General features: G+C 37.8%; 3 protein-coding genes across 3 annotated transcripts in view; all 3 read right to left on the bottom strand.

The window, feature by feature from the left end:
* The window catches only part of LOC113751853 (receptor-like protein EIX1), a 36,540-nt gene extending 15,257 nt beyond the window's left edge, over window positions 1-21,283 (bottom strand). Inside the window, exon 1 of the mRNA XM_027296000.1 lies at window positions 20,905-21,283. Within this exon, the coding sequence (XP_027151801.1) occupies window positions 20,905-21,283 (379 nt within the window). The remainder of the gene's footprint in view (window positions 1-20,904) is intronic.
* A 44-nt stretch (window positions 21,284-21,327) lies between these two features.
* Window positions 21,328-22,521, bottom strand: LOC113751852 (receptor-like protein EIX2). The gene has a single exon (XM_027295999.1). It carries the CDS (start codon window positions 22,519-22,521, stop codon window positions 21,328-21,330), a length of 1,194 nt encoding a protein of 397 aa, XP_027151800.1.
* Window positions 22,522-22,574: 53 nt separating this feature from the next.
* On the bottom strand, window positions 22,575-24,267 carry LOC113751851 (receptor-like protein 9DC3). Its single transcript, XM_027295998.1, has 2 exons — window positions 24,243-24,267; window positions 22,575-23,044 (listed from the first exon to the last, which is right to left on the bottom strand). The coding sequence occupies exons 1-2, from the start codon at window positions 24,265-24,267 to the stop codon at window positions 22,575-22,577; spliced, it is 495 nt and encodes a 164-aa protein (XP_027151799.1).
* Between the last annotated feature and the right edge of the window lie 1,176 nt (window positions 24,268-25,443).

Genomic DNA, 25,443 nt, shown 5'->3' with positions numbered 1-25,443 from the left:
TGGGACAAACCCAACGGCTAGCGGCGGATGCAATTGAAAGGCACACTAGTGGGACAAACCCAACGGCTAGCGGCGGATGCAAATGAAAGGCACACTAGTGGGACAAACCCAACGGCTAGCGGCGGATACAAATGAAAGGCACACTAGTGGGACAAAGCCAACGGCTAGCGGCGAATGCAATTAAAAGGCACACTAGTGGGACAAACCCAACGGCTAGCGGCGGATGCAAATGAAAGGCACACTAGTGGGACAAACCCAACGGCTAGTGGTGAAAGCAAATGAAAGGCACACTAGTGGGACAAACCCAACGGCTAGTGGCGAATGCAAATGAAAGGCACACTAGTGGGACAAACCCAACGGCTAGCGGCGAATGCAATTAAAAGGCACACTAGTGGGACAAACCCAACGGCTAGTGGTGAAAGCAAATGAAAGGCACACTAGTGGGACAAACCCAACGGCTAGCGGCGGATGCAAATGAAAGGCACACTAGTGAGACAAACCCAACGGCTAGTGGTGAAAGCAAATGAACATGCTTACTGGCGGGACAAACCCAGCTCCAGCGGCGATGAAAATGAAATGCTTACTGGCGGGACAAACCCAGCTCCAGTAGCGATTTAAACGAAATGCTTACTGGTGGGACAAACCCAGCTCCAGTAGCAATGAAAATGAAATGCTTTTGACAATCGGACAGTGGGATCAAAACCCGAGCCTGCCGTGATGAACTTGATCTGATTGATTTTTTTTATTTTTGTCTGGTGATTTTTCTTTTTTTTTCGCTTTTCTTTTTGACTTTTGAGAATCTTTCCAAAAAATTAATTTGCCCCAGTATGATGAATTTTTGCAATTTGAGTCCATAGTTGATTCTGTATCGCCATGTTGTTGTACCTTTTGATCAAATTTGCTTGCAACATTTTGGATCTGCCTTTATTCCCTGGAGAACTCTTTCCGGCACCGGTTCCAGTGCGAGGTGTGATTGCTTTCATTCGTGCATGCAATTTTTCTGCAAGAGAGAAAAAACAAAGAAATTGCCACCATCATTTGATGATAGCATTGTTCATGGCAAACATTCAACATCTTTTCATCAATCAGAGATAGCAACTCATTGTGCTCCTTGATCCATTTTGTGAGAACCCGTATTGCCCTAATAGTTTCCTAGGGTTTTTCCCCCCTTAAATTTCATGTTTTCTGCATTTTCTGGCCTAGGAATATTTTCTTGGTGGATTTTATGAGCAGTTATAGTTTTTAGATGAATTTTCTAGTATTGGAGAGTTTTTAAAAAATTAAGAATATATATTGGACGTGGGACCCACTAGTGCGAAAAGTTCGGGAAAATTCGGCCAATACGGTTAAGTTTCGGATACTGTGAAAAATTTATCGGTTGTTAAGAGATAAGTAGTGTGTGTGAAGTGATTGATGTGAGAGAGAAAAGAAAGATAGGAAGGCATTTAATGAGATGCCACATGTCACTTTCTCATTGGTTGTGACTTAAGAAACACTATTCACCTTTTGACAAATTTTTGACTTTTGACCCAACTAGTAAATATCTTCAAAAATTCACTAAAATTCCCTCATTTTCTCTCCACCATAGCCGGCCCTCTCAAGCTCCAAGGAAGACAAAACTCTTCAACATTCAAGCTTCTAACAAGTCCAAATCCACCAAATCAAGTGCTTAAGTTAGTTCTACTCCATAAAAACTTTCCTTCTAGTGCTAGTTAGTTGTTTGGTGAACTTTGTTTGAAGGACTAAGGTGTTCAACATCCCTCTCTCTCTTGGTTCTTGGTAAGTGAAGTTTGAAACACCCTACTACACCTAATGATGCTTATGTTGTGCTTACTAGTGATAAGAGTGCTGAAATTTCTGGTTTTATCTTGGTTGGAATTGATTTGGTGAAGTTTTCCATTTTATGATGATTTTTCTGGTTTAATTGGATTATGATGGTGTGGTTGTTTGTGATGATTGGCAATGGACTATCATGGCTCTAGTGGATGTGAAATGTGGTTAAATGCAATCAATTTTGGATTTGGTGTGAAATTGAAAAGTTAGGGTTCTTAATTCCCCAATTCTGTCCGGTTTTTGATCATAGGTTTAGAGGCCGAATTTGACTTTGCTCAAAACATGAAAGTTGTAGGTATTGATGTGATGGAGATGCCTGTAAAATTTCAGGGCATTTGGATTAGTGTGGAGTGAGTTATGACGAAATTACTGTAGCTGTTCTGCTTTGGACAGAATGCGAAAACTGCAATAGTAATTGGCTATTTTGACTGGAATTGGTTTGGATTTTGGAGTTGGTGTCTTCTGATGAAATGTAGCTGGATGACTTAGCTAACATATGCCTTTGGAATTTCGGTAGTTGGACTTGTATGGACTGAGATATACCGATTACAGTTTTCTGTGTTTTGCAAACCTGTTTTAGTAATTCTGGTTTAGTATTTTGCAATTTTGACCTAGTTAAGCTAGGAACTGGATTGAGTGCCCTTCTACATTGTTGTAGCCCTGTTTCATAGCTTCGAAATGGTGGGTCTTACACCCCCAACCGATAACCGTAGTGAAATTGACGCCATTACCGCAATATACGCTCAAACACGGTTTTTCTATCAAGGCTTAAGTTAAGGCCATATCTTAATTTCTGGTTTGCTATCATGCCTACTTATGCATATGAAACCCTATTGGGGTTGTGTTTAGCATTGTTTGGTGACTCGTTCTCGAGTCTCATTGCATTTGTTGTGTGATTCTAGGGCGTGACGGTAGCTCACGACGTTTTGGTGATCGCGGTGTATGAAACACCACTTTCTCACTTGGTGAGTATACTACTCACTACATGGTTACTATGTGGCTTTGCTAAATGTTTATGTGATGCCTTGAAGGCTTACTTGCATATTGGAATTGATTAAGGTGAGGGTGTACTTGACCGCCCTCACCTCTTTTGATATTGTCACTGAATGGCTACCGTTTTATTGCATTACTGAACTGGATATATTGGTTGGTGAATTCCATTTCATGGAAACTGAATTGATGTCATTTGGACAATGTCCAACGGCCTTACTGCATTTATGAGCTCAACCCCGTATGGTAGTTAATTGGATCGAGCCGGCGAGGGCTTGGTCGTGAAAATTATCATGCCACGGGGACTGTACTGGGGAACCTTGTGGTAATGAGACCCTTGGTTCCGGTAAACTCGAGTATTACCAAAATGACTGAATGGAGTGCGGGCCCGGTTGGGGTATGTTGGGTGGAAGGAATGGAAGTGAAGTGAGGTCTACGGTTTGGTACTTTTAACATTGACGGAGGGTCAATGAGTGTGGATCAAGAATGTAAGCGTGGAAATGGGCTCTTGAGAGCCGACCGTATCCTTTCACTGAATTGCTTACTTCGAAATTGCATACTTGAATTGAATGGTTATGCTTATGTGATCTTAACTGCTATTGTGATAGTTGCTCACTGAGCTTTAGCTCACTCTGTTCCATTTGTTTTCCTTACAGGAAAATGAATACTTTTGGAAAAGGTTGTAATAGTTGAATGACAAGTTGAGCTCATGTACATGTATTTTGAATAGCTCCTTGAGGGTGAAACCCTATGTGTTTTGTTTCACCAATGTTTGGTGTGTAAATGGCTATTGTATGTGAATGAACTAAATGGATCTCTTGGTATGCCATTTTGGCTTGACAATGTTGGATTTCCATGTATATATGTTAAGTTGATGTTTGGATGAACTTCTGAACGTTTCGGCTTTCAAACGGCAAAAGAAAAAAATTTTGACGGAAAGGCACTGGACTGAATCCGGCCAGGAATCCGGCCAGAAACTGGCCGGATTGTCGGCCGGATTGCTTGGAAAATTTTGAATCCGTGAAGTTGCTCACTGGACAGTATCCGGCCAAGAATCCGGCCGCTAATCCGGCCAGATTCCGGCCGGATTCTGCTGTCCAGGTTACTATTCAGTTTTTTCATTTTTTTTATTTTGTTATTTTGATACTTGTGACCTGTCCGAGCGCACTTTTGCATTCCCGAAACGTATTAGAACGCGTGTAACTGCTCCGTAGTCCTGGCGAGAGCTGGGCAGACAGTCCGCTAACCCCTTTGGTTCGCCTTAGGGGAAAGTGGGGCTGTTACAATTGGTATCAGAGCCACTTCGCGTGGTCTCTGCGTGGAGTGAGACTGGGCCAAGTGGTGGTGTGGTCCTAATTTCATGAATATGTCTAAGTGCTCGTTTGAGCATAAGTTATGAACCGGGCATGTGATAAGTGTACGAATCATTATCATGGGACTCGAGGAAGCTAGGTATGTATGTCGGGTAGGAATCTTTAATAAGGATGGTTTACTCTTGGGACCGGCCGGCTCGAGATGTGAATTATCTTAGACGAGATTCTTGCGCCCGGATACGAAAGATATGAGGGCCTAGGTTAGAAAGGATTTGGTGAACTAGAAAGGCGATTCTACGGAACTTCGTGTGGTTTGTTCGGGTGTGGTTAAGCATGATCGAACTTGATTAAGATATAAATATTTGGACGAAGCCCTAGAAGGGGAAAAGCTTCTCGCGAGTTCTTTGGCACTTGTGACCTAGGCGTCTGCAGTACTTTTGGAGGATCTTTTTGTTTCATGGAATGACTTTGTATGTACTTGACTGACTGTTCCGTATAATTGCTTAACCTGGTTATGTGATCTATGTATACGTGGTATATGTTTAAATGCTCTTCGCGGTAATTGTTTGAGTTACTTACTCTTGTTTCATTGTTCCTGTCTGGTGCTACGGAAAGGAGGGTTAGGTGCCCTTTAACAGTATATTTATTTGGTGACCTAGATTGACTTAGATTGATGGAAGGCACTCGGAGTGGTCGAGGCCGTGGACGCAGAACTAGACAACCTACACCGGTTAGGGGTGCGGGGGAAACCTCGACTGGACCTGATTCTGAACCCCAAGTCGACCCTAATGCCCAGATAGCTGCTGCTATGCAGCAAATGACAAACCTGCTTGCACAAGTAGTGCAGCAACAAGCTCAGAACCCAAACCCGAACCCTGGAAACCCCGGAAACCCTGGCCATCATATTGAGAGCGAGGATAGAGCTCTCAAACGTTTCCAAAAGTTCGCTCCGCCGAAATTTGTTGGGGGACCCGACCCTGATGTAGCTGAGAAATGGCTTGAGAAGATGGTAGACATTTTTGCAGCCTTACACTACCCTGACGAACGGCAGGTGACTTTTGCCGTGTTCCAGCTTGAAGGGGCAGCCCGTTCCTGGTGGAACGTCATTAGGCAGAAGTGGGAACGAGAACAGACACCTAGGACTTGGGTGAACTTCATCAGAGAGTTCAATGCGAAGTTTTTCCCTCCTCTAGTTCAGGAGAGGAAGGAAGACGAGTTCATTCGACTTCGCCAAGGAGCCCAAACTGTGGCGGAGTATGAGAGCCAGTTCACCCGCCTATCCAAATTTGCGCCCGAACTCATCATGACCGAGCAACGAAGAATACGGCGATTTGTCCAGGGGCTGAACGTAGAAATCCAGAAGGACCTCGCGGCAGCCCAAATTAATGCCTTCAGCGAAGCAGTGGAGAAGGCACAACGAGTAGAGAATGCTAGGCTCCAGGTGAAAACCTTTCAGGCGAAAAAGAGAGGATTTTCTGGAAGTAGTTCGGGGCAGGAGGATGAAAGTACCCATCCCAAGTTTGGACGAGGAACGGGAGGAGTAAGAATGCCGGGAGTGTCACACGAGAGCCTGTTAAGAGGAAGCTCGGCTTCTACAGCACGCGGACCCTGCGGGTATTGCGGAAAATTAAACCATTCGGAGGACAATTGCTGGAAGAAAGGAGGAAAATGCTTGCTCTGTGGGAGTGCCGAACATCAAATTGCTAACTGTCCAGCTCGCCTGCGCGAGCGGCAAGGGACTCTGCCACCAACTACGACCAACCCTGCCCAGTCGAAGGGGGACAAGGATGGATCGAAAGAGTCCTCTTGGGTGTACTCCTTAGATGTTGACTCATCAGAGGACGTGGAAGGTAAGAATTTAATGAACCTGGCTAGTGAAGGGGTACAGATCAGTATACTGTTCAATTTAATCCCGGAGTAGTCAATGATAAGGAATTTCGAGGACGAAATTCTTTTAAGGGGGAGAGAGTGTGAGAACCCGTATTGCCCTAATAGTTTCCTAGGGTTTTTCCCCCCTTAAATTTCATGTTTTCTGCATTTTCTGGCCTAGGAATATTTTCTTGGTGGATTTTATGAGCAGTTATAGTTTTTAGATGAATTTTCTAGTATTGGAGAGTTTTTAAAAAATTAAGAATATATATTGGACGTGGGACCCACTAGTGCGAAAAGTTCGGGAAAATTCGGCCAATACGGTTAAGTTTCGGATACTGTGAAAAATTTATCGGGTGTTAAGAGATAAGTAGTGTGTGTGAAGTGATTGATGTGAGAGAGAAAAGAAAGATAGGAAGGCATTTAATGAGATGCCACATGTCACTTTCTCATTGGTTGTGACTTAAGAAACACTATTCACCTTTTGACAAATTTTTGACTTTTGACCCAACTAGTAAATATCTTCAAAAATTCACTAAAATTCCCTCATTTTCTCTCCACCATAGCCGGCCCTCTCAAGCTCCAAGGAAGACAAAACTCTTCAACATTCAAGCTTCTAACAAGTCCAAATCCACCAAATCAAGTGCTTAAGTTAGTTCTACTCCATAAAAACTTTCCTTCTAGTGCTAGTTAGTGTGTTGGTGAACTTTGTTTGAAGGATTAAGGTGTTCAACATCCTCCTCTCTCTTGTTTCTTGGTAAGTGAAGCTTGAAACACCCTACTACACCTAATGATGCTTATGTTGTGCTTACTAGTGATAAGAGTGCTGAAATTTCTGGTTTTTATCTTGGTTGGAATTGATTTGGTGAAGTTTTCCATTTTATGATGATTTTTCTGGTTTAATTGGATTATGATGGTGTGGTTGTTTGTGATGATTGGCAATGGACTATAATGGCTCTAGTGGATGTGAAATGTGGTTAAATGTAATCAATTTTGGATTTGGTGTGAAATTGAAAAGTTAGGGTTCTTAATTTCCCAATTCTGTCCGGTTTTTGATCATAGGGTTAGAGGCCGAATTTGACTTTGCTCAAAACATGAAAGTTGTAGGTATTGATGTGATGGAGATGCCTGTAAAATTTCAGGGCATTTGGATTAGTGTGGAGTGAGTTATGACGAAATTACTGTAGCTGTTCTGCTTTGGACAGAATGCGAAAACTGCAATAGTAATTGGCTATTTTGACTGGAATTGGTTTGGATTTTGGAGTTGGTGTCTTCTGATGAAATGTAGCTGGATGACTTAGCTAACATATGCCTTTGGAATTTCGGTAGTTGGACTTGTATGGACTGAGATATACCGATTACAGTTTTCTGTGTTTTGCAAACCTGTTTTAGTAATTCTGGTTTAGTATTTTGCAATTTTGACCTAGTTAAGCTAGGAACTGGATTGAGTGCCCTTCTACATTGTTGTAGCCCTGTTTCATAGCTTCGAAATGGTGGGTCTTACACCCCCAACCGATAACCGTAGTGAAATTGACGCCATTACCGCATTATACGCTCAAACACGGTTTTTCTATCAAGGCTTAAGTTAAGGCCATATCTTAATTTCTGGTTTGCTATCATGCCTACTTATGCATATGAAACCCTATTGGGGTTGTGTTTAGCATTGTTTGGTGACTCGTTCTCGAGTCTCATTGCATTTGTTGTGTGATTCTAGGGCGTGACGGTAGCTCACGACGTTTTGGTGATCGCGGTGTATGAAACACCACTTTCTCACTTGGTGAGTATACTACTCACTACATGGTTACTATGTGGCTTTGCTAAATGTTTATGTGATGCCTTGAAGGCTTACTTGCATATTGGAATTGATTAAGGTGAGGGTGTACTTGACCGCCCTCACCTCTTTTGATATTGTCACTGAATGGCTACCGTTTTATTGCATTACTGAACTGGATATATTGGTTGGTGAATTCCATTTCATGGAAACTGAATTGATGTCATTTGGACAATGTCCAACGGCCTTACTGCATTTATGAGCTCAACCCCGTATGGTAGTTAATTGGATCGAGCCGGCGAGGGCTTGGTCGTGAAAATTATCATGCCACGGGGACTGTACTGGGGAACCTTGTGGTAATGAGACCCTTGGTTCCGGTAAACTCGAGTATTACCAAAATGACTGAATGGAGTGCGGGCCCGGTTGGGGTATGTTGGGTGGAAGGAATGGAAGTGAAGTGAGGTCTACGGTTTGGTACTTTTAACATTGACGGAGGGTCAATGAGTGTGGATCAAGAATGTAAGCGTGGAAATGGGCTCTTGAGAGCCGACCGTATCCTTTCACTGAATTGCTTACTTCGAAATTGCATACTTGAATTGAATGGTTATGCTTATGTGATCTTAACTGCTATTGTGATAGTTGCTCACTGAGCTTTAGCTCACTCCGTTCCATTTGTTTTCCTTACAGGAAAATGAATACTTTTGGAAAAGGTTGTAATAGTTGAATGACAAGTTGAGCTCATGTACATGTATTTTGAATAGCTCCTTGAGGGTGAAACCCTATGTGTTTTGTTTCACCAATGTTTGGTGTGTAAATGGCTATTGTATGTGAATGAACTAAATGGATCTCTTGGTATGTCATTTTGGCTTGACAATGTTGGATTTCCATGTATATATGTTAAGTTGATGTTTGGATGAACTTCTGAACGTTTCGGCTTTCAAACGGCAAAAGAAAAAAATTTTGACGGAAAGGCACTGGACTGAATCCGGCCAGGAATCCGGCCAGAAACTGGCCGGATTGTCGGCCGGATTGCTTGGAAAATTTTGAATCCGTGAAGTTGCTCACTGGACAGTATCCGGCCAAGAATTCGGCCGCTAATCCGGCCAGATTCCGGCCGGATTCTGCTGTCCAGGTTACTATTCAGTTTTTTTATTTTTTTTTATTTTGTTATTTTGATACTTGTGACCTGTCCGAGCGCACTTTTGCATTCCCGAAACGTATTAGAACGCGTGTAACTGCTCCGTAGTCCTGGCGAGAGCTGGGCAGACAGTCCGCTAACCCCTTTGGTTCGCCTTAGGGGAAAGTGGGGCTGTTACACATTTGATTTCTTCTGCCTGAACCTTTGTCAAAATGTGCAAGGACGGGATCTCGGTCTTGGCATGTATTACCACTTCCATTTCAGCATAAGAGGGCAAGGTGTTGTCCCAACTTAGAAATGTAATCTCCAAGTGAAATGCTCCCAGAGTTCAATTGCAAAAATTTGCAAAATCGAAGGAAAAACTCTTTTTTTTTAATCCCCCTTTTTTTTTTATTCTCTCTTTTTTTGTTTTTCCATTTTTTCCTCCTTTTTTATTATTCTCTTCTTTTTTTTGTTTTTCCATTTTTTCCTCCTTTTTTATTATTCTCTCTTTTTTTTTTTTCATTCCCCCTTTCTTTTCTTTTTCATTCCCTTTTCCTCTCTTTTTTTTTGTTTTTTTTTGCTGCCGAATCATGCACTTTTTTTTTTTTGAACAAATAACCGATCCTCCACTTTGCAATGTAGCATTATTGCCCTCTTTTATTCATGATAGCTCTCCAAATTTGCAACATTTTCGCTTGTATCTTTTCCTCGATCTTAACCATAAACACCTGCACAAGTGGGGGATTTTTCGAAACAATTGAATCTTCAAAATTCTTTTTCTTTTCCTTTTTCTCCTTTTTTTTTTTGAGTTATGATATAACAATTAAGATCCATGCAAAGTGTTGACTTATCAAAAAATTGAAAAATATATACTTGACCTTGGACATATCCTACAAATGTATTATAAAATTTTGCCTCAATTTGAATTTATTTGGTGAAATCTCACAGATATATTACAAAAAATTTTGCCCCAATTTGGGCTTATTTTAGTTGCAAAATAATCACATACAATGTGAATAAAAATCATATTTGTCAAATGAAGAATTTAAATGTCATATCCAAACTCATATAGAAGATTCCATGATAAATCTCTCAAAATATGACCAAATTGCAAAAGATCTCTTCCTCATTTTGGGATCGGTGTTGAGGGAAAAATGTCCCCTTCTTGTTAGCTCATCTTTTAGAACCAATCAAATGGATATTATTCAGGATTTTGAGGTGGCTCACGGAGATGGTATATCAGGATCTTTTTCTTTTTTTTTTTTCCAAATTGTATCCAACACATTCAATATCACATCTTAGTGAAAGCAAATGGTTTATCACTCTTATTTCTTGAGAAAATTTAGTCAACATATAAGCTCTATGTATGGGTAGAAACGATAGTTAAACATGTGAAAACTGGTTATACCCTTATGATTACAAAATGATTGATGGATTTCTTATGAGCATAATCCTCACTTTGGGTTGTCATGAAGGATAAGTCAGCGATGGACTTCATGAGCTTGTAATGTGGCTTGAAAACGATAGTTAAAGAATAAGACTTTCAAGGACATTGTACCGAAGATCGCATTTTTCCAAAATTGCCCTATTCTGAACTCAAAGATCTCAGAATTTGTTTGCATTTTCTCAACATTCACCAGGGACTTTCAGCATCAAATCTTTTTACATTTTTCTTTTGCATTCGCTCTCTTTTTCCTTTCCCTCAACTTGGTGGGTTTTCACAGGGCGCGTGGCGTCAACCCCATACCCAGTCAGCTAAAATTTTCGGCATCAGAAATTTTCTCAACAAGGCCATTGCAAAGAACAGAAGTCAGGACTTTCGGCTTTGTAATGGGGTCAGGTGGGGTGCTTAGAAAAGTTAAAGCTTGAAAACGGATTTCAAAAGTGGTTTGAAGAATCTGAGATCGCATTATTGTGCCAACTCTATTTTAGGGTTAAATCAAAATTTGCCAGAGCTTGTGCTCAATTGAGGCTTTTTCTCTTTCATTTTCTTTCGATTTTTCAGCCTTCTGCCATTTTTTTGAATTTTCACAAAATTTGCCCCAATTTATTTTTTGAACTGAGGTTCTCTTTTCTCTTTTCCTTTTGATTTTGTTGCATTATCACTTTTCATTTCTTGAAACTTTTCAACTCAAACTTGCCCCAGTGTGGGGTTTGCGATTCTCAGAGGTTGCCAAACGAAATAATTTATGATGAAGGCTCAAAAGGGATAACTAGGGATAGAATGTCTGATTGAAAAAGAAGAGGGCCTGACTTTTATTCCGTTCCTTACAATAACCCTGAAAAGAAACTTTCATTAATGCGAAATTTCTTGCATGTATCTGAATTAACTGACTGAGGGAGACCCTTGTTCATCCATATCTGTGGAACATAGGCGATTTGTGCGGACAAAACTCTTCCCTTTTCTTTTTTTTTTCTTCTTTGTCAAAATTAAAGCCCAAATATTGATGGTAGAATCAAATTTCCCCAACTTGTAGCATTTTCTCCCTTCTTTTTTTTTTACCTCTTTTTATAAAATTCTCCAATCTCCTTCCCCAATGTCGGGTGCGATCATAAGTGCTTTTGAAACGAACCACCAATTTAGGCTCAAATGAGGATGCAGGGGATAAAAGTGTTTAGATTGCAGAAACGATGGCCAAAGCATCATTCTTACGCTTCATGACAAACCAAGAAAATAATAGCTCATTAAGAATCCATTTTCTTTTGACATTTGGAATTTCTTTTCATGTAAGGTCATGATCATTGAGGCTCTTATTTGAAACGAAGTACTTTTTTTTTTTTATCTCAAATGGGAAAACAAATGATAGGATCTGTATAGAGAAACAAAAGCCTAAAGTATCATTCCAAATTTTCAAAACAAATAAGAAATATGTACATTTTTGCTTTCACTCAGATGTGGATTGAATTTGATTAGACACAATGGACATTTTCAAACCAAGGCTGCCCCAATTTGCAATTTATCAATCAATGCGACTGATTTTTTTTTTTTTTTTTGAGGGGCCAAATAGTGGTGGGCAAAATAGGGATTGTATAGTGAAGGAGAAAAGGTATCTCATTGGGCCTTTTGAATGGCCTCTCAGTTTGAGTAGTCTCTTTTAATTCCTGGCACTCTTATTGTACAGTTTGGATCACTATTTCTTGTGAATTTCCAAGCAAGAGGTTGAGGAAAAATCAACTTGGTCTTATTTCTTAAAATTCATCATGAAATCTCCAATGAGCAACAGAAAGAATGAAATGTACATGATTATATACAAAACAATAATTGTCTAAAACTTTATTGGTGAAAAAGTTTAAAACAAAAATTTCTCGTTGAATTATAATACAAATGAGAAGAGAAAACTTCTACAAAACCCCACATATACGCTTTTGTCTCCCTTTCTTTTGGAACAAAATGTATAATCAAATCAAATAAACGAAAGTTCCGTTTGAAAAATAATTATAAAGTCTCTCAGAGGCTTTAGCCTAGAGCTTTCAGATGGATCTTTCATGTTTTTATTGTAGGATCTGCCCAAGAATCAAATAATACTTGTAGTTCTCAAATTTTAGCAGACATAGAAAAATATTTTCACCTTATTGAAGCATTTTTATGAATGCAGGGGAAGGGGGAAACAAAAGAAAAATACCCCGAGTCAGTAGGTAAGACTACAAAATCGGTATGCATGTCCTATGGGGGAGCCCTTTTATGCCAAGGGTAGGCCTAACATGAAAATGCAATCCTCTAGTGTAGGCACCATACAATACCTGATGAATCCGATCAACTGATTGAGTGAAAAAAATGATTTGAAAAACTTGACCAATTGGAGTGAGAAGAGACATTTGTTTGAAAAATAAGGACAAAGTCCGAATGGATTGCTTGCTTTGATCAACACATAAAATGATGTGTGAAAGAGATTGCAATGTCTCGATTAATTTATTCAATGAATCTTAGACTTAGACCCTGAAGGAAAAAAAACGGGTCAAATGGATAGGATGAAATTGATGATTTATTTAAAATCGACCGAATTGCACTAAAAATAGGTAAATTGGTCAAATGAGTGAAATGGAGTTAATGATTTATTCAAAAATCGACCAGATCACCCAAAAAGGGTAAATTGATCAAATGAATTGATTGAAATTGATGTTTTATTCAAAAATGGATTGAATTGTCCACTCATTGGTAATTTTCAAAATTCATTGCGATGCATTAGTTTATGAACCTTCTAAAATCAAGATTTGACCACAATATATTTATTTTTCCAACAAGAAAACCATTTTTGAATTTCTTTAATGTAGTGTCCTTTATGCAAGGAATTTTACCAACTTTAACAAAATGGCCAAAAAATGATTATTAGAGACTCATATTCTAATGTGCAAAAACTATTGCTTCATGCCGTCTTTACAAATATCGGATCTTACCTTACCTCGTGCACTACCCCTTCGGATGGTACAAAAAAATATAAACGTGCAAGTCTCATTGGATTATATATCCGAGACATAAGGTGGTTTATTCCTAACATGGGATTCCCTATACGGCATTCCCTCTATAGTTGATGCATGATGCCAATTTATTAAAGCGATTAAATATGCAATGAAATAATTGAAATATGACCTAAAAGTGCCCCCTTTAAATGCCGTGGTAAGCCTAAAATGATGTGCAATACATATGCATATGCAATTGACTAAAATTTAAACATGCTTGATATAAGAGGCGGTCTTATCTTAAACGAGTACCATGTTAGGACTCTTATTTCTAAAGTTTGTGTATGCAGAAAAAGGGAAAACAAGGAGAGGTTAGTTCAACAAGTAACATATAACACATTGTGACAATAAATGATACAAGAATAAAAAGTAAATAAAGCAAAGAAAGAGGGGTAAAATCCCTCCCCTCGTGCTTAGTGTCCCTAACTGGATAGGTTGACTCTTATCTTAGGTAATTTCTAATATGGATGCATGAGGTTTGGCTTACTAATGCATCTAGACTCGATAAGGTTTCAGGCTCCCAAGCCTTCAGACCAAAAAATTAAGGGTCATCAATCCCAAAACCTTCGGTCGGTGGCTTGAGTGATCCCTTAAGCATCGCTATGGGCGCAGAGCACACCATCCGCCTACCTAAGGAAATCGATCCTAATCCTACAAGGAGATGTGGGATGGCGCCCACGAGAAAAATAAAAATAGGGTGAAAAGTAGTGCATGCACGTATGAAGTGCTTCCTTTTGAAGGGAGGGATTATTAAAACAAGCATGGAGGCTCTACGGTGATATTTTCCCCCACCCAAATGCAAAGCGTGATACGAATAAATAAATAAATAAATAAGCCATTCATCCCATACACACCAGACGAGGAACGATTACGAGTGTGAAATGCAAAATATCTTAAAAAAGAAAAATGCAACTTAAAACATCCAAATATGATAAGTGAAAGGGTTAGAAAAAGAAAAGATCACTAAACCAAGTGCTTGGACTCTCTAGCGGTCCCCAGTGGAGTCGCCAAGTTGTCGCGCCCCATTTTTCCGATGGGAAAATAAAAAGAAAGTGTTTATAAAAAGATGTGATTTATTAATAATAAATGAAAAAGGACCTAATGGGACTTTTAAAAAATGCGACAGTTTGGGTCCAAAAAATAGTCTAAAAAGGTTTTTAAGAAAAAATAGGAGTCGCCACTTGGTATTGAATTTGGGTGTACCAAGTCACCAAAAAAAATATTTTTTTTTTGAATAGAAATAAAATAAAACCCTTTTTGACAACTCCAGGTCTTTGAAACAGAGAAAATGAGTTCGGGAGTCACGGTTGAAGAAAGGGAAGGCAAAGGTTCAATCAACTCAAACCTAAGGCACCCTTTCAACCTAGTCTAAGCTAGTTGCGAGATTTAGTCAAAATTTTCCTAATCTAACCCTTAAATTTATCACATTTGGATATTTTCTATATGGATGCAAATCTAAAATAAAATATCGAATGGGACAAAATATCCATTCAAGGGTTTAATTGATATCAATCGCATTGATTTGCGAAGACCAAAATAATTCCTTGAAGGGGTCAAGAGTATGCAAATGATGAAATTGAAAGTAAAGAAAAGAAATTAAATTATATACATAGATATAAGTGATCAAAGAAAAAGGAAATGCAGCATAATGGGTACGGGAGACAAAAACTCGTGACATGATTTTCTTATACAAGGATTAATGGGGTATTTAAACTAAAGAGTTATAATCACCCATATCCATGTTCAAAAATAATTCTCCTAATATGAACAAGCAAATGAACTAACTTATTTCACAATTTCTTAAATGAAGTGCAATTCTAAATGATTTGATTAACACATATAGAGGGTAGGGGGTAGGGGATAATATAATAGAAAATATCATGCAAATGAGAAAATTCTAAAAAATAAAATATACATGAAAATGTAATGGATATCACACAAAAGATGAATCTAATGCATGAACAATCTAAGGGTATAGCGTTGGACTAACCCATTTCTAAAAATACTTACTAGCGTTGGACTAGCAAGTAAGCGGAGGGAGAAGCCACAACTAGCGTTGGACTAGTGTGGTGACGTTATGCATTAACAATATATAGTGAAGCAAATAAAGCATAAATTAAAACAAATAAACACATAAGAGCACGTAACACATAACACGTAAGCATAATATCTATATGCCAAAGTCCTAAGAAAAGCGGATAAAACACATAACACATAAGCCACATAAACACACAACTTATCTATTACATCGGGGAGCGCCTGACTACAATCTAGGAGGGAAAAATATAATAAAACAAATCTAATTATCCTATCTATTACATTTTTGAGGTATTTAAATACCTCTCGAATCATTATAAAAATTAACTAAAACGTATATAAGAAAATTTGAATGAATATTTGAATCAAATAAATAAAGCATATAAAAATACATAAACACATAGGAACACATAGAAGCACATAAGAGCACGTAATTGACATTGAAATAATAAAAATAGGGGTACCTCCCGTTTGAAGTGGTGACTAAATGGAGTCAAATTGTCCTATTTATACTCACAATGAACAAAAGAATTATGGCACCACTTTAATTGAAAATAATAATAATAATAAAAGTACTAAATTCACACTAATATGTCAAACATAAAGAAATTTAAAACATCTAAAATTACAAGTTGAACATGTTCAAAAGTAACATAATTAGTTAAAAAAGAAACAATCATAATAAAGAGAGCCAAAATTTGCTAAGGACTGAATTGCAAAAATTGAAAACTTTTAGGGGACAAAATTATATTTTTCCAAAGTTTAGGGGTCAAAATTAATGAAAGATAAAATTCAAGGACCAAAGTGCAATTAATTTAAGGACCTAAGTGAAAGAGATTTAAAATGTTCTGGGCCGTAATGAAACTACTCCAGAGATCAGGGGCTAAAGTATAACTTTCGGTTTCTGATTTGGGCAAGAAAAAGGCCACTGGGCCATTATTTTTATTTCTTTGGGCCAAATGTTACCTAAGCCCAGCCGAAAATCCAAGACCAAACACACAGGCCAGCCCGTCATTTTATCACTCAAACCCAGCTGAAATACATGGGTTTCAACTCCCAAGCCCATCCGTAAAACCCAAAAAAAAGAACCAAAACCCAAGTCAAAATCCAACTAAAAACAAACGCAAGCCCACTAAAACAAATAACCCAACCCACTTTCCTTTTCTTTCTTTTCTTTTCTTTCTTTTCTTTCTCTTTTCTTCCCCATACGTTTCCTTTCCTTCTTCTTCGGCCAACCGAAGAAGCTTCAGCTGGCAGCCATGGTGGCCGCCGGTGACGCCGCCGCCACCGGACCGCCGCCGCCGGTGACCTCTCCGGTCACCAAAAATCCTCAAAATACACCTCCCCACTCGATTTTTCGCGTAGGTTCTATTTTCGGAGTTTGTTTTTACAAAAGATGATCTGAAAGTGGCCAAAATGTCAAAATACAGTCCAGTTTTTATTTTTTAAAACACCCAAATCTTTCACCAAAAATCATAAAAAATATATTACAATACTCCTTACAACTTCTGTAATACAACTATGATTTAATCCGGCAAGAAAACAACATAAAAAACTAAAATAAAGCAAAACAGTCCCCAAAATTCATTTTTTGCTATTTTTTGCATTTTCACAAGCAATTAACATGCATTCACAGAAATCATTTTTTTTTAGTGTTTATTCATGGATTCCCCAAAAATTCAACAATATCAGTAACAACAACAAACGAAGCCAAGGGACAAACAAACATCAAATCATGTATTTAATTTAATAAATTAAGGAAAGGAAAAAACTGAAAAAAGATGAAAGAAGAATAAATACCTCAATGAAAATTGTAGTCTCTTGACAAAATTTGATGAAATTACAAGCTCCAATAATTTTTATTGGCTTTGCCCTGTCCAAGAGAAAATCTGAGAGTGAGTATTTTATTTGCTAAAAATGAGGGAGAGAATCTGAGAGAGAGCCGAAAGATTTTTCTTCCCTTCTGCACCCGAGGCCTGAGAGAGGGAGCAAATGAGGGAGGTCTATGGCAATTTTTCTTCTTCTGCTTCTTTTGCTTTCTTTGCGGCCAAAGGACCTCTGAGAGTCAGTCCCCGAGAGAGTTTTCTTTTCTTCTCTCTTTTGTCCGTTGCTCTCCTGAGAGAAATGAGGATTCCGTCGTCTCCCAAATGAGTTTTCCCTTGAGTCCTTTTTATGCAATTTTCTTCTTATTGGATCCGTTGAGAGCCTTTCCTAGTCAAAAGGTGGTGATGCCATCATGAGTCATCATGATGGCTCATGATGATGTTTTTTTTATTTTAAAAAACTAAACTTTTTTTTTGTTTTTCTTTTTTTTCTCTTTTTTTTTCTTTTCTAAAAAAAAATCTGCAATTATAAGAAAAATTTGCACATTAAGACGCAAGAAAATAAATAACTTAATAGATAGAAAAAATTCAAGAAAATATTAAAATTGACAAAATTTTGGTGTCTACAGCTTGCCCCTCTTTGTCTAGAGTTTCGAAGAAAGTCAAGACAAAGACGTAGACACCAAATTGTTTACCTGTTTCTTCTAACTGCACCTGAGTTAAAATAAACAAGTCAACACTTGGTTGAAATTATTGAACACAAGATGTCATGAAATTACAAAACACATGACCGAACTCATGTAGAGTTGCCTACGTATCCCACTATGGGAATCAGGTCAAACGTAGTTCGAATGCAAGTGAACCACAATGAAACCAGTGCATTGACCAACTGTGATCTTTGCAAAGTCAAAAAAGTTTGAACTCTTAGATCTCTAAACATGAAACACAAAATGAATGAAAAAGCACAATTATTAATATTTTCTTGAATTTGCACACTAGCTAGTTTTTCTTCTTGCAACAAGTTTCTCTCTAGTGAGGAGTTCTTGGGAAAGCATTTGGAGTTTTCACTTGTAATCATTTTGTACAAGAAAATAGCAGAAATTTGAGGGTTTCATCATCAATTGGCTAAGCTTTCTTTTATCTTTCTTGTACTTGTACTTTATGATGTTTTGCATGAATAAACTTGTGAGTTTGATTTTTATATCATTCATGAGTAGCTAAACATCTTTATCTAGGGAGTAGATGAAACTTATGAATAAATGATATGAATTGAATGTGATTTACACTTGTTGTATCTTGTATTGACGTGTCTATTTGTGCAGTTGTAATTACTTGTTGTTGTTCGATCACCAATAGCATGTTTATAGTTGTTATTAGTCAATAAGAATTGGTAGTAACAATGGAAAAATATGAGTAGAGCTTGAGTTGTATGTTCACGAAAATAGATGTACACTTAAGTGGATTATCTAGCATTTCATGAAGGAAAACATAGTAGAACTAGTATTTCACCATGAAAATAGGGAAAACTGGATTGCTCTATGCCATTTTGTCATGAGAATGAGATTTGGTAATAGTGGAAATGAATCCCTGGTTAAACAAAAATAATAACAAGAGGTAAATCTATTCATTTGTGTTGTTTATGCCATAAGTGGAATCTATATCCCTAGATTTAAGTCTTTAGTGAACTTATCTTCATTCGTATCTTGCATTTGTTAAAACAAATTGTAGGTAATAGCTTCTATAAATTCTCTGCTCAAATTCATTATAAGTCTAAATAATGGAGAAAATAAGGACCTAGTACTTGTAAACATTGCTCCTCGTGGGATCGACCCGATACATACCCTACATTACGATTTCGGTCTGTATACTTGCAGCCAACGGGTATGAAATCGGATTTAAACTTGCATTGATATAAAAATCCCATCAATTATCACTTTAGAAATAACCAAAGTTTAAATGAAAATAAGGTCGATTAAGTGAAATTACTTCTTGATGTTTGGATTAATGGTGATGCAAGGGAAACGGAATAGGCATCAGGTGTTTGAAATTTCTATGGCCTTGTAAAAAGAATAACAGATTTGAACATGAAGCAACCCTTCTTTGGTCTAGTGAACCTCTTTGATATACAGGTGAGATCTTCTTCCTCCAGCCCCATTGGTCCAGTTAGATCATTCCCTAATATGGTTAGAGTAGGAGTAGTAATAGGAGTTAACAATTGACCAAAAAGGTGAGGAGGGGAAGGAGAGGGGGGCGGGGGGGGGACATGAATTGTCCTTGAGTAATAATATCCATGCTCTATGTAAAGGTGGAGAAAGCTTTTGTTGTAAATATATAAAGGGGGAGAGGGCTCTTGGTATACATAAAATTTTGTCATTTTATATTATTTTTTAACTTACCTTGCTAGCTACCCAATGTAATCAACTATCGATTATGGTTATGGATTACTGCTAAATAACTATCTATTTGTACACTTATTTTCGTGAATTTTCCAATACCCATTGTCAAAAATATAAAACCAATTCCTTTGATATGATTTCAACAAATATACTCAAAATTTTAATAATATGTTTTTTATTAGGTGTACACACATTGGTGTGTGCCCTAAATACTAGTAGTTTAATTAATATTTGTTCATGTAAAGTGATATAATTGGAAGTGCAGTTTGTTTTTATGCTAATTTGGTCAAATTAAGTTTCGAGAGTGAAACTTAGGTGGGTAGAATTAATGTAATACCTGAAAATCAGTAGTTGGTAATTCATAAGAGTTGTTGGCAGAAAAGCTAGAATGTATATCAATTAGAAATTAAACAACTAAATCAATTATTAGCATAAACAAGTATAGAATTCTTCTAAAGCGTTTAAATCTGTTGACGCAAAAATTAGATCAGTAAGCAAGATAAACAACCTATAAATTGCTCGATATAGAATATTTAATGCATTCTAATGCGAACAGAAAAATAATTATTTAATCGGTTGTAAATAAAAATCAATAAGATTCTCATAGTATGGAATGTAAAGAAACATAGGAAAATGCAATGTAAATATGAAGAATAGAGGAGAATTATTAGAAATCAAACTTTTGAGAGAGTAAAAATAATTGCCAATAGAAAGAGAGAATCTAGAGAAAGCAACTAAGGTTTTGGTACTTAGTTTTTAAGATCAAAAGTTCCAAAAGTTAAGGAATGGAAATTTCTGGTCTTCAATCACGTAATAGTTTATTGGGAAAATTTCCTTTGCAAGATACTGATTTGATGCTAGAATCATCTACTGCTTTTGGTGCGTTATTCTTTTGTTGATATAACTTATTGAGCTTCTTAGTCTTGGGAAAAAAAAAAGAACAGAAAACTATTAAGCTATAATTTTCTTATTGAATAAGAATCGGTCAAGTTGGGACGCATAAAACAAATCTTTAGAAACGTTTGGAGAAACAAATTACAAATTACCATAGTTTTGCAAATTCTCAAGGAGAGTATGCTGTTGCTGCGTGATATGAAAAACAAAATAAATGTGCTTTTACAGGGCATTACTCAATGGAAATTCCCCCTCAGCTGATTGGCCTTCAATGCAATCATTACGCAGATTTTGTCATAGGCATTTTCCAGAAACCTGAAGTATGCATAGCGCCATGACTTCTTGAACTGAAGGATTCCCAAAACTCTCAATAGCCCGACAGCCTAACCCCGTCCTATACCAACATAAAACCAAGACAAATTAGACTCGCCGTGGCCTATATCATCATGAATATGCCCATTTTTCGTAGACAATTTATGTTCCAGGCAGTCATTTGGGAGTGGCTCGCCACAGAGTCCACTGTTTCCTTCATAGATAGATGGATCGATTAAGGTCTGAATTTGATTCCCTGATGGTATTGGCCCTGATAGCTTATTGTGTGACAAATTCAGGAAGTTCAACCAGTTTAAAGCAGATAAGCTTTCAGGGATTGCACCAAAGAGTTCATTCATTAATAGATCAAGTGACTCAAGTTGCTTCAAGTTGCCAATCTTCTCGGGGATTCTTCCAGTGAAATGATTACGTGAAAGGTTCAAAGTTAGCAAATCAACCAGATCCATTATCCCATCAGGGATCTCACCCACTAAATTATTTGTTGGGAGGCTTATGGATTTAACGCGCAAAAGGTTCCGAGAGGAGTACCCAAGTTCTCCTCCACCCTTGAAGTTTTGAAACCAGGTGAAATCGCTAATACCCAGAGATCAGTTCCTGGTTCACTTGATACCATCATTGAGAAATTGATAAAAGAATGAGGAATAGATCCTGTTAAATTATTACGCGCTAGGTTCAGCACTTGAAGACTTGAGAGTAGGCAGAGCTCATCAGAAATGACTCCATGGAAGTTATTTGACTGAAATCTTAGAAACTTTAACTTTGATAACCTTTCCCCAATCCATGTTAGTATAATATCTGTGAGTCCATTGTCACCGAGATCAAGAATTTGTAAATATCTCAGGCTCCGCATTGAGGATGGGAGCTTCCCAACGAATTTATTTCGATTCAAATGCAGAATCCAAAGTTGCCCCAAGTTGCCCAGTGAACTCGGAATTTGACCGCATAGACTGTTATTAGCCAAGTTTAGGACCCACAAGTCTGGCAAATTTCCCAAACACAGAGGAACTCTTCCGGACAGGAAATTGTTGGATAGATCCAGATATTTTAAATTTTCCAGCTTGCACAAGTCTTCCAGGATACTACTTGTGAAATGATTATCACTGAGTATGAGAAAACGAGTAGATGCAATAGTTTGACCAACATCAGGCAATGGAATATGTCCAGTAAGAAAATTTTGTGAAAGATCTGATTCGTAAATATAAGATGGAAACGATTTGAGAGATCCATCCAATTTGTTGGACTTTAGAACTATGCTTGGAGAATTACCATCAGGAGGACTCTTCTTCATTTGTTTGAACTCCAACAGATTCCAAGTCAGGTTGTTGTCCGAGAAATCTACTAATCCAATATCATAACAAAGCACTCCAAACCAGCTAGGTATACTATCCGAAATACTCGTATTCTTCATCTCTAACCATTGAACCTCCTTTTGCGTTCGCAGCCAAGCAGGAAATAGGGGGCCTACTTTGATGGATGACATCATAATTTCTCGGAGTTGAAAAAGAGGAACCCACCAGGAGCTCACATTCAAAGCAAATAAGTTTCTAGATAGGTCCAATAACTTTAGCTCTCCGAGTTTTGCAAAATGGTCTTCAAATAATACACCAGTTAATGAGTTGGAAGAAATATACAATTCTTGCAGCTTCGAAAGTTGGCCTGTTTCACTTGGTATTGACCCTTGCATGTCATTTAAACTCAGATCCAAATAATTAAGACTGCTTACATTGTAAAGTGACTTCAACGTTGATGCATCAAAACCGCTAGATCAAGATCAACTAGAGAGGTCATTTGTTCAAAAAAGCCATGAATTGGACCAGAAAGATTATTAGAGCTAAGATCAAGATCATGGAGACCAGTAAGATTATGGAGCCAAGGAGGGACCATGTAGTTGTTGAAACTTTTTTCACCGAGTTTAATGGAAGAAAGAGATGTGAAATTGACCTGTGAAAGATGAGGATCGATGAAAAGTCCACAACCAGATAATTTGAGCCTTGTTAGTGAAGGGAGCATATTAATTGCTTTTAACCCATCTTCAGTGGCACTGAGATTCACTCCGGACAGAACTAGGCCTTCTAGAGACAAGAGTCCAACAATCCACTTGAGATCCTTCGTCGTCAATTGATTTGGTGTTAAGGATACACCTCCAAGTTCTAAATGCCGTAAACATGAGAGATTTCGTAGATGGCCGGGAATTTCACCATCAAACACTGCATTTACGAGATTTAAGTATCTCAGGTTTTTCAACAATCCAAGGAATGGGGGAACCTGGATTCCTAAAAAATCATTCTTGCTTAGGTCCAGGTATCGCAAATTGGTCAAATTGACCAAAAATGGACTTAATTGGCCTCCCAAGCAATTTTTGCAGCAAGTAAATACTACATCAGTTGAATATAATGCCTACGTATTTTGTAGCTTAAATTTCACCACTTGGCCAGTGATTTTGTGGCAACCAATGGCTTCCCATGAACAACAGTCCTCTCCAATCCAAGATGATAAGCAATTCGATTCATCTACCAATCCATCTCTGAATTGAAGAAAAGCTTGTTGTTCACTCTCGATACAGGAGACATTTGAATGAGTATAAGCTTGTTTGCTGCGGCCAAACGGAAAATGACTGCTGACGAGAATAGAATTGAATAAGAACATTACTAGTAGTAAAGATGAAGAAGTGCCAAGAAGATGATGCTCCATTGGATTTCTTTTGATATTGAACAATATGATAAAGTATGCTCAGATAAGTGGTTTCATTTATACAAGTTTAAAAGCATCGCTTTCACCGTTCTGTGTTGGAAGAAACTATGTATGAATGTGACAAAACCCAGACGACTGGAAGTCTTCGTGCAAAAATTGAGCCAGTAAACGATCAAGTACTTAACTAACTACAATATAGTAAAAGCAATCTATTTAAGATGCAAAAGAACCTTTTACTTTTCTAATGATTAAACAACCTCAAGTGGCTAAATAATGATATTCTTTTACTTTTCTTATCGTCAATGATAGGGTGCATTTTAGTGGGATATTTTGGGCATTATTGTACAATTATTTGAGTAAATATTTTCATTAATTGGGTGGATTCTACTCATATATGATTTTGGTGCCAATTGCAGGATTTGATGCTAGAAAATGCTTAAAAGCAGAATTTAGAAGATTTGTCGTACGTGGGGGCACTCCAAGTAGTGGGGTCCGTTCGAGAAGCTGAAGAGACTAAATTGTAATAGATTTTAATTTATTTTATTTTTAGGGAGTCTTGTTTTTAATTTTGGGTACGAATTTGCCGAGAGAAAAAAGAAGGCCTCCCTGGAACTTCGGGCGAGAACCGAGGAGAGAGTTAACTTTCCGCTTCGCTTAGGTTTTCTTCTGTTCTTGCTTTTGATTTGGAGGCGGGCCGTGGCTCTGTGGAGAAACCATCAGAGGGGACAAAAGCTTCCATTCTTGACTTTACATTGTTTTTCATCTTTTGTTGACTTTGGAATTCGGTGGCTTTTGATTAGCCTTGACCGAGAAATCATGCAATTGAAAATCTTTCTCGTATGTTTTGTGAGGAAAGGAAGGAAACAAAGAGTATCCGCAATTGTGGACCTTGGACATTGCCTTCCATTTTGGCTTTGACCGAATTAAATTGAGAGTGCATACTCTCTGTGCGGTTAGAATTGGAGGACAATCGAAAGCAACGATAATCAATTGTCCCCTATTCTCTCTTCGGTTGACCGGATTGAACGAGGGCTAATTTCTTCCGTTTGCTGTGATTAAGGAATCGATGGCTTCTTCTAACCCTGTCCGCATGGCCTATTCCTTAATTATGGGGACCTAAACTCCTAGTTCTAGTCAAGGGGGCACCGATGAATTGGTTCAATAATTACTATGAGATCTAAGCCGCTTTTGATTATTTTCTTCATTTATTGATATTTATATGTTCCTTGCTTTTAATTGCTATGACTTTGTGTATGATTGATTAGAGCGTAATAATTAATTATTCATATAGGTTATTTTGCTAGTTAGGGGTAATTGAATCCGTAATTGTTCATTATCTCTGTCTTGGTAGCAACTGGCGTAATTGGGTTTATGTCAGGGGAGCATACGATCTAGTTTAAACAAACCCTCGTAGCGTGTTTGTTAGTTAGGATTAGGCCTTTCTAATTATTAATGCAATCTAGAAATTAAATCTTACGGTCGTACTTAGGGTTGTTTCCGGGTTAAAGAAATAGTTAACGGTCGTACCTTAACTATCGAGAAATTAAGGAAGGGTTGGTTGTTTATCGCGTGCATGACAACTATAACTAATCTATTAATAAATGTTGAAATTATTTTTGCATCAATGATCAGTGCATGAACCATTTCTGAAGTGTACCCTTGGCTAGAGTTCTCTTAATTATTTGTTTTAATTAATTACTTTCTGCACTTTTTTTATTTAGTTGGCAGTTGATTCCAAAAACCCCCCATTAATCTCTATTTGAAAAGGAATAAATTTCTTGCTAGTTCCTGAGGAGACGACCCTGCTTGCCACTATCTACTAGTTAGTGAATTCAGTTGATTAATTAATTCAGGTATATCGGATTAAGCAAACTCTTCGGGAACAGGGTGAATCAAGTAACTCATTGCACACCTA

The sequence above is a fragment of the Coffea eugenioides genome, chromosome 11, assembly GCF_003713205.1.
Source record: "Coffea eugenioides isolate CCC68of chromosome 11, Ceug_1.0, whole genome shotgun sequence".
Classification (NCBI taxonomy): Eukaryota; Viridiplantae; Streptophyta; class Magnoliopsida; order Gentianales; family Rubiaceae; genus Coffea; species Coffea eugenioides.
The sequence above is the reverse complement of the archived record's forward strand: the minus strand, read 5'-3'. Positions and strand labels throughout refer to the sequence as shown.

Excerpts from the sequence above, each read along its gene's own strand:
- LOC113751852 (XM_027295999.1), bottom strand. The coding sequence starts at position 22,521 with ATGCAAGGGTCAATACCAAGTGAAACAGGCCAACTTTCGAAGCTGCAA.
- LOC113751851 (XM_027295998.1), bottom strand. The coding sequence starts at position 24,267 with ATGGAAGCTTTTGTCCCCTCTGATG. Across the intron at positions 23,045-24,242 it reads AGCTTTTGTCCCCTCTGATG|TGTTTGATGGTGAAATTCCC; the intron begins GTTTCTCCACAG and ends TCGTAAATGCAG.